Raw genomic sequence first — 8,996 nt, 5'->3', positions numbered from 1 at the left:
AGCCCCAGGGGCGGGCTGGCTGACTGCTGGAGGAAGCCCTCTGGCTGTATATTTATCTGCGAACAAAGGGAAGTGTGAGTGAGGCAAGGGGACAGGGGTGAACCCAGGACCAGCCCCAGGGAAGCCGGGCAGCAGGGCTCCTCTGTGCCCCCGGCAGGGAGAGGAGACATTGTGCCCTCCCCTAATGAGAGAGGTTACGGCTCAGCAGTGAGCGATTCTGAGAGAGGGCTCTGCAGTCCTGCACCCCGGCCCATCTCCCCTTCCTGCTCAGCTGCACGGCCAGTCTCTGAACCTTCAGCCCTCACCCCGTACCGTGGGCCAAACTCTGCTCTCCTGCAGCCCCAACTGGGGTCTGTTCCTGGGAGCCCCTGAGAGCAGGATGTGGTTCAGTCCTGCACCTAGCCCCACTGCACGGTACCTCTCACCCCAGCACCTCTCCCCTAGTGCCTCCGCTCTGCTTGTGCTTCTGCTTCTCGGCGGGAAGCCCAGAGAGCCCCAGTGCGGCAAAGCTTGGCTTGGAAGCGATCCCCAGCCTCCTCTCCAACCCCCGCGCATCCAGGCCCCGGACTGGCACGAAACAGCCTCTCAGGAAGCAGCGTCTCCTCATCTCTCTGGGGAAAGGATTAGACCATCCAAGGGGTGAGTGGAATTCCCTTCTGCAGCTTTCACAGCCCGCTGGAGATCGTGAGAACCAGTGACCGAGCTGCCTGCTGTGAACTGGGGAAAACCACGCTCCGCGGCAGAACAAGGGGGTCTAAACTGGGCTGATTTCCTTTGCACGGCCCTCCGCTCACCCCCTGGGCCCTCCTGCGCCTGGACCCAGAACCAGCTCTGCCTGACGAGACATGCCAGGGAGACGCCATCCTGCTGAAGCAGTAAGGCCTGGTGTTGGCAGGGGGCAGGTTGTTAGACTCACAAAGAGGTCTCTTCTGGCATGGGGGCATTCCTCTCCTCCTGGCTCCATGGGGAGGAGCTGGCTAGTCACCTTGGGCAGAGATCAGCTGGCTCTGTTGCTACTGAAGAGGGAGTGTTAGATTGGCGATGGAAGGTGTGACGATGTGACTCAGCAGGGAGGGGGGAGTGTTGACCTGGGAATGTGCCCTGGGGAGGGGAGACCTGAGAACCTGTCACCTGAGCCAGGAGGGGGAGGGGGAGGTAACACCTCTGCCCAGGAATGTGGACGGAGGCTGCAGCAGGGACCCTGCTGGGTGGGTTTAGTTTCAGTTTGGGGCTGGGTGGAGGAACACAGGGAACCCCAGGGCTGGGGTCTAAGCTCCCTGCTCCCCCAGAAGGACTTGACTGAGGGGTCCTGGGTGTACCCACAAGCTCTGTTTTGGACTGTGTTCCTGTTGTCCAATAAACCTTCTGTTTTACTGGCTGGCTGAGAGTCTCAGTGAATCCCAGGAAGAGGGGTGCAGGGCCCGGACTCCCCCACACTCCGTGACAGAAGGAACATGCTCTCTCGTACTATGAGCACCGGAATTGCCACAGGCTCAGGACAATGGTCCACTGGGTCCTTTCTCCAGCAGCAGCCAGTCCTAGCTGCTAGAGGAAGGGGTCAGCCCTCCTGTGATGGAGCGCTACAGACTATCCTGTCTCTGGGGAAGTTTCTTTCTGAGCTCTACCACTTTGGGGCTGATATGCCCTGTAACACAAGGGTTTATATCCCTTATGAATAGCTATCCTCTCTGAGGTCCTGAGAAATCCTTGGACTCAGTAACCGTCTAGTAGCAGTGAGTTCCGCATGCTAATCATACATAGTATTTAAAATATTTTCTTTTCGCTGTTTGAAATGCGTCACCTTATTTATTCAGATAGCCCCTGTTCCCCTGTGCTGTCGGAGAACTAGAAGCATCCACTTTCTCTTCTCAGCCTGGTACGTTATTGGATATTTCCTTTCTTATTCAACTCCTCTCTCAAATGACACTCCTAATTTCTCCTCCCTTAGAAAGCTTTCCGATTGTTCCTGCTGCCGTTCGCTAGATGCTAGACGTGTGCCCGCACCGTATGTGAGATACAGAGAGGCAGGGAGGTGACCCGAATGGCGCAGGCCAGCCCTGGACAGGAGGATTTGGACAATGACATTACAATATTTGCAGGATTATTCTCACTCCCTTTCAACTTACATTCAAACGTCTTGTTTGCTTTTTTGGCCCCTGTCATTTGTTGAGCAGATGTTTTTACTGACCCGGTCACAATGATGGCCAGGGTTTTTTTCTGAGCAGATACAATTAATTCGGATCCCGGCCACATAGATGACTTAATCTGAATACAAGTCCTAGAGGTGGTGCCAGACCAGAAACACTTTATCCAAATCCCCATGATCTGCATGGGCTGGTTCACACGGAATCAGGAGCCTTTGCAAAGCCAAACCAGAGGCCATCTCTGCTGCACCAGGGGCACAGAAATTCCAAGCAGCACACAGGAAGGAGCCAGTGTTACAAACCTTTTATTTGTCAAAAGACAGAAAAATAGACACATGGTGCTGTGTACAAACGAGTCTTGGCCTGGGCCCTGTCGTGTCAACACATGGTCGGGGTATAACACGCACGCTACGAATGCACAGCCCCGGGAGAGGCGAGGCCCCGGGTCTGTGCTGGGAGAGCGGCAGGTGCCCGGCTGGGCTAAGCCGGGTGGAGCAGGCAGGTCTATTCTGCGCACGCCGGCCGCTCCCCAGAAACCAGTTGCCTCACAACTCCCTGAGATACGTATGGTCAGAGTTCTGGGCTGCTGCCAGCCCCCCACCCCCTGGCCCAAGGGGATGGGGCAGGGCTGACCTGCCACAGGCTCCTGGGGTGGAGCAAAGGGCAGGGTTGATCCAGGACAGGGTCCCCAGTGGGGAGGTTACAGAGCAAAGTCAGCCTGTTGCAGTCACAGGACAAGACTGGGGTGAGGGGGGGCAGGCTGCATGGCACAATAGTGCAAAGACCTCATAGCACCCCCACCCTGCCGGGGCTCACTCTCTGTCCCCCCCCCTCCCCCCGGGGGGAGTGAACTGCTTGGACAGGGGCTTTATTTGCTCATTGCTAGGAGCCCAAGAGCTGTGCCTGGCAAATGGGGCAGGCTGTAGCCGCCCTCCCTGCCCCACCCCAGCATAGTGTGCCCCCTGCCCCTCTGCTTCAGGGGGAGCACTGCATGCTGGGACTTGTAGTCTGCATGGGCTACAGCTACACAGGGAAGGAGAGGTGGCTGTGGGCACCCCACAGGGCTCCACAGGCTACATCCAGCTCTTGGGCTCTGATCTGACATGACCTTGGAACCCTCCCCACCCCCGTCTTGTTCTCGCTCCCACCCAGCGGCATCCCTCTCTACCTCACCAGACGGCAGCCCCTTCTCTGCTCTGCCCATTAGCGTCTCTACCCTCCAAGCTCCACGGAGCCACGGCCCTGGCTGCTGCAAAGGTCAGTTCCCAGGTGACACAAGACAAGGAGCTCCTCAAACGCCCTCCCATGCCTGCTGTCCTGCTGCCCTCTGGGAAAGGCCCCCACACACACACTTCAGGAAGCTGGTATCAAAGCTCAGCCCCCTCTGCACCCATCTTGCTCCTACACAGACACAAAGACTGGTGCAGAACCCAGAGACGCCAGGGCCTGCCTCAGTTCCCTGGCCACTCCCTGCCTCCGGAACCCTATGTCTGGGAATGGGAATCGCACCATCCCTCTGGGAGGGCACTGCTGGTGATCAGAGTCTGAACAAGTTCTTTGGCACAAGTAAGTGGGAGCCCCCTAGACCAGGGCACGCTGGAAGCGGGAGCCCCCTAGACCAGGGCACGCTGGAAGCTTGTTCCCATTTAGTCCTGTCTGCCCTGAATCGCCGTGTCAGGCTAAGGCACTTTCCTGCTCTGCAGGATTCAGACACGTGCCTGGACAACCGCAGCTCCCCCTCTGAGGCTCTTGGGTTTGCAAGTCTTGGCTCTGGGCCCTGCTGGGGCCGCCAAAGGCACAGCGTTACCCGGATCTGAGCAGCAACCCCCCTTAGACAAACAGTCACCAGCCCCAGCTCGCCTGGGGCATCCGACAGTCTAAGGTTCCCTGGGGGCATGGAGGGCCCCTTCGCTAATGCATCCTTGGGGATCCTCTGAATGCTTAACTGTGCAGATCTTCCTCCTCCTCCTCCTCCTCCTCCTGACTCCAGGTGTCTGGCACAACTTGCTCCAGCCCCTGCTCCCCAGAGGGGTTTGTGCACGAGTCCTCAGAGGCAGCACCACCGCTCGCTAGCCAGGGGTGGAGCAAAATCTCACGGGCCGTCAGTCTCTCAGACGGGGTCTTCCGCAGGAGGCATCGGACAAGGCACCTGGCCTTGGGGGAGAGGCCATCCGGGATGGAGAAGACCCCCCGGCGGATCTTGCTGAAGAGCATGGCAGGCTCAGTGTCCTGGAAGGGGTATCGCCCCACCAGCATGGTGTAGAGCACCACACCCAGGCTCCACACGTCAGCCGCCTTCCCTGAGTAAGAGTTCTTGGAGCTGAGGATCTCCGGGCCCACGTATGCCGGGCAGCCATGCTTGTCCGACAGAGAGTCATCTGGGCCGCTCAGAAGACAGGCGTCCTCCAGGTTCTCCAGCACCAGCTTTGTCCTGCAGAGAAAGAGGGAAAGCTCCAAGTAAATCAACAGCTGCAATCCAACTGTGCTAGGTAGGTAGGCCACAGAGCTAGACCCCAGAAGTCCGGACTCCCAGACAGCAGCTCTCAGCATGAGACAATGGTACTGCCCCAGAGAACTAGGTGGGAACTAACTTCTTAAGTGACCAAGACAGGGAGGGATTGGAGGGAGGTGCAATCGGAGAAGGCTTTAGAGCTAAGCCCTGGCGACTCTGCAAGGATGCAAAGGTCTGAATTCCCTGCAGCACAAGCAGACCTCTGTGGAGCTATGCAAGGAATAGGGCCCAGAACGAAAGCTGAAGCCAGAATGACCCTGAGCTACACCCTAGGGGTCTGTTAGCTCACTGCCATGCCGCTGTGATCAGTGGCCCTGTGGACACAAAACACAAGGCCCCAGGAGCTTCCGCAATGTGCAGGGGGTACGTGGGCTCAGCCTGGCTGAAGAAGCAGGTTTCGAATGGAAGTGGGGCTCAGGAACCCCACCCTCCACTAGCACTGATAAGCTGCTGTCTCTCTTCCCCTGGCTTTCCTGGGGTCAGACAGCCGGCGTCCCAGCAAGGCTGCTGCAGCCGCACACATGGAGAGCTCATTCCAGAGCTTTGGCTGGGCTCTGCACAACAACCGTATTGACGAGGAAAATGGCACTGGGCTCCCATGCATTGGACCCAGGAGTCCTGCTCCCAATCAAGCCCGCTGCGGGGCCCCTGATACTGAAGAATTAAGCTGGACGCCAGCCCTCACCTCTCCCTGTCCACGAAGAGGAACTTGCGGAGTTTGAGGTCTCGGAGGATGACCCCATGGTCATGGCAGTGGGCGACCGCTTCGGCCATCTGCTGGAAGAGCCCAGCGGCCTCTCTCTCGGGTAGCCGCTTCCGGCAGCGGACGTGGCTGTGCATGTCACCTCTGCCAGGCTGGAAGAAGATGTAGACATTCTGGTCCCCTTGGATCACCTCAGCAACCTGGGCCACGTTGGGGTGGGGCGAGAGGTGCCCGTAGGGGGCCATCGTCTCTGGGTAACTCCTTGCCGGATAAACCTAAAAGAGGAACGACACTAGGCATGAGGAAAGCATCCCGGAAAGAAAGGCAAGGGGATGGTGCGGGCCAGGCCGTGCACAGGCCTCAAGACAATCGCTCCCTCCTGTCTACAGTCCTGCTGCCACAAGGGATCTAGGGCTCCGTCTAAGTGGGGGCAGGAGGTCTCCGATCTGCCCATACCTCACTCTCCTGTGCCATGCTGTTCAAGTGTTCTTAAAAAGAACAGGAGGTCTTGTGGCACCTTAGAGACTAACCAATTTATTTGAGCATTAGCTTTCGCGAGCTACAGCTCGCTTCATCGGATGCAGACTACTAAAACGGCTGCTACTCTGAAAAGGGTTCTTAAATTTCACAATGTAGCCACCAGGGGGCAGCACTGCTTAGGAGGAATGTGAGGAGCAAGGAGAGGGGAGGCATGGACCAGGAACCCACTACCCTTGTTCGGGTCTCATATCTTCCCTGCCCAGCATCAGAGGACGCATGCCCGTCCGTCCCCTGTCCACTCGTGGAAGTCCAATTCTCTCCCACGCCCAACAGGCTGAAAGGGGGAGCTGATAAACCTGAGGGGGACCCCAGATGGGGATGGAGAAACTTTCCAAACAAACCCCTTGCCAATGCTGTTCTCTGCAGCCAGAGCCCATGCGGGCCCTGAGGCTCACCTGCCCTTTACCAGTCGAACAGACCAGTGCCAGAGGGGCTGGCACAGGCGGCCCCAGAAAGCCTGGCACACCACTGCACAGGTGTCCCCAGAGAGCTGCCCCCAGGGGGGTCCCCACAGCAGGCATCTCCACCAGCGCATGAAGTGCCACGGCATTTCCCCAGAAACCATCTGAATCTCACAGACTTCCCCAGGGCACAATCTCCAGGAATACTGGGCTCCGTTTCCTCGCAGAGACTGGCACCAGAAACCCTGCTGTACCTTGCAGCTGTACTCCGTCTCCGTGTGCGTGTGCACAGCCCTGTAAGAGTGGCCCTCTTCCCTGGGCTCCAGAAGGATGTACGGTCCAATCCGCAAGACCCTGGAGTCCTGGTCCACGGCACAAGGTGGCTGTGCAAGGGGCTGCAGGCATGGGGTGAGTCCTGACACTGGACCCAACCGGGGACGCTTGGGCTTTGAGGCCTCTGAGTCAGGGGTATCCTCGAAGTCCAGCCGTTTCTTCCTGAGTGGAGACGCCACAGGGATCACCTGAACGTTTCGACTCATCTGCAGAACGAGACGACGGAAGGGCTGCATCAAGATGCAGCTGCAGTGCGACACCAGTCGCTTCAAGAAAGACAAGCCAGGAAACCCCTGCTCTGTCGGCACCTCCATCTGCTTCGTACAGAGCTGCTCTGGCAGCTCAGGTTTGTTCTCCAGCATGCGGAGAGCAGCCCCAGCTCCTGGTCCATACAGACATCTACCGGGTGGGGCTCCTACGTGCCATGCGCTGTAGTTAGCCCTTGGTTTCCAGTTTCACAGCCTTAAGTATTCCGCTGGAATCAGATGCAGCGTTAGTACGACAGTCTGCACAAACCCGGGCCAGAAGCACCTGCTTCAACTCCCCGAGAAGGACATTTGTGCCTCCCTGCTCCCAAGGAAGGCCTAGGCATTCAGAACAGCTGGCTCTGATTAACTGTAATTACTACAGTGAATGGAAGAAAGCCCTAAGTTAAGCCTGAGTTCACCCAAAGCCGAGGGAGAAGTATTTCTGTCGAAAACTTGCCACCCACTGACGTCCTGTCCAAAGCAGTAACGGCCCCAGCCAGCCAGCACCAGCGGGTACGTGTCTGAGGAGGATGTGTGCATACATTCACGGCTGATGATGTAATGATACGGTCTCACAGTGTAATAATGGTGAGTGTGTGTCATGATAGCATGGGTTTGTCTCTCCCCTAGTGTAACAATAGTGAGTGCATGTGTCATAGTGTAACAATGACGGGTGAGTGTGTGTGTGTGTCAGAGTCATGACAATGTCTCTCTCTGTGTAATCAGGATGAGTGTGTGTGTTTAATAGGGCAATAAGGGGGCTGGGTGCATGTGTGTGTCTCCATGTGATAACGGTGGTGAGTGCATGTCAGTGTCATGATAGCGAGCCTGTGTGTGTCTCACAGTACAACAATTGTGGTGTGTGTCTGCTGATGGTGGGGGGTGAGCCTGAAGAAAGCCCCCCCCATCCAGCTGTGAGCCCCCCCCAGCAGCCAGGCGAGCCCGGCAGCCTGCACCGGGCCTTGCCTGCTCAAGGGGGCAGCCTGGCGCCGTTCTCCACCCTCCCAGCCAGCGCTGCACAGTCCTGCTGCGGCTGCCGCTTAGTCACTGCTACCCCACGGCTGCCGACGGGGGGCCGGGCACCCCCCTTCCCCGCAGCGCCGGGCACCCCCCCTCCCCGCAGCGCCGGGCACCCCCCCACACAACACTGGACACACATATCCCCCTACACCGGGCACCCCCCTTCCCGGCAACACCAGGCACACACACCCATAACACTGGGCATCCCGAGCCGGGCACCCCGAGCCGGGCACCCCCCTGCTCCCCAACACCGGGCAGTCGCCCCCCCCCCGGCCCAGGCCAGCCAAACACACCCTCGCTCCTACCCCGTGCGCGCTGCCCCGAGGCCAGGGGCACCCGGGGCGGCTCCCCGCAAAGCCCGGCCGAGTGGAACCGGAGCGCGCCCCGAGGGGGACCCCCGCCCCGGGGAGCAGGGCGCCGTACCTTCGGGGGGCGGGCGGGGGAGAGGCTCGGGACTGGCTGCCGGTCGGGAGCGATCCCCGCAGGCCGATCCCGGAGGATCCTGCTCCCGGAGTCTCAGACGCCCCGATCCGCCATTGTCCCGGGCTGCTCTGCTCCGGGGGTCCTGCCCCGAGCCCCGGCCGGGGGGCGATCGATGGCCAGCGGCTAGTCTCCGTGCGGCTGCGGCGGGCGCTTTGTTCGCGGGACTCGCTCCGATTGCGCCGGGGAGGCTCACATCGCCCGGCCCCCTGGCTCCGAGTCCCAGATCCCGGCGGGTGATGTAAACCAGAGCTAATCTTAGCTTCCCCCACCCGCCCCCGTGCCGCGCTGCCGCGCTCCTCTCCCGGCGCCTTCCCTCCGGCTCCCTCCTGCTCCCGGCGCGGCTGATGCTGAACTCACTCCGGATTGCAACATGCCCCGGCCGCAGGCCCGCCCCTCCGCTTTCCCTGCCGTGACGACACGCGGAGGTTCACACTCGCACTCAGCCCTCCGCCGGGTGGAATTGCGCCACTCCCAGGCTCGAATTACTCAAACCCGCGTCCGGATTGCACTCTGATTACACAGGCCCTGGCGGCTCCCCCCGGCTCCTGGAATCGGAGGGGCACCCCCAGCTCTGGCTAGCGTGTTCCCGGCCTGCTGTGTGGCCCGGTTTGT

The 8,996-nt window shown here is 59.5% G+C and overlaps 1 protein-coding gene across 2 annotated transcripts; it reads right to left on the bottom strand.

Moving 5' to 3' along the window:
• Positions 1-2,431: 2,431 nt before the first annotated feature.
• TRIB3 (tribbles pseudokinase 3) lies at positions 2,432-8,767 on the bottom strand. Of its 2 annotated transcripts, none has more exons than XM_073308745.1 (4): positions 8,325-8,767; positions 6,555-7,108; positions 5,342-5,634; positions 2,432-4,575 (listed from the first exon to the last, which is right to left on the bottom strand). In XM_073308745.1, the coding sequence occupies exons 2-4, from the start codon at positions 6,993-6,995 to the stop codon at positions 4,086-4,088; spliced, it is 1,224 nt and encodes a 407-aa protein (XP_073164846.1). In that variant the 5' UTR covers positions 6,996-7,108; positions 8,325-8,767; the 3' UTR covers positions 2,432-4,085. The 2 variants fall into 2 exon arrangements, with proteins under 2 accessions (XP_073164846.1, XP_073164847.1); XM_073308746.1 differs by having other exon boundaries at positions 6,555-6,839; positions 8,325-8,763.
• Between the last annotated feature and the right edge of the window lie 229 nt (positions 8,768-8,996).

The sequence above is a fragment of the Lepidochelys kempii genome, chromosome 13, assembly GCF_965140265.1.
Source record: "Lepidochelys kempii isolate rLepKem1 chromosome 13, rLepKem1.hap2, whole genome shotgun sequence".
In the NCBI taxonomy this organism is placed as follows: Eukaryota; Metazoa; Chordata; order Testudines; family Cheloniidae; genus Lepidochelys; species Lepidochelys kempii.
The sequence above is the reverse complement of the archived record's forward strand: the minus strand, read 5'-3'. Positions and strand labels throughout refer to the sequence as shown.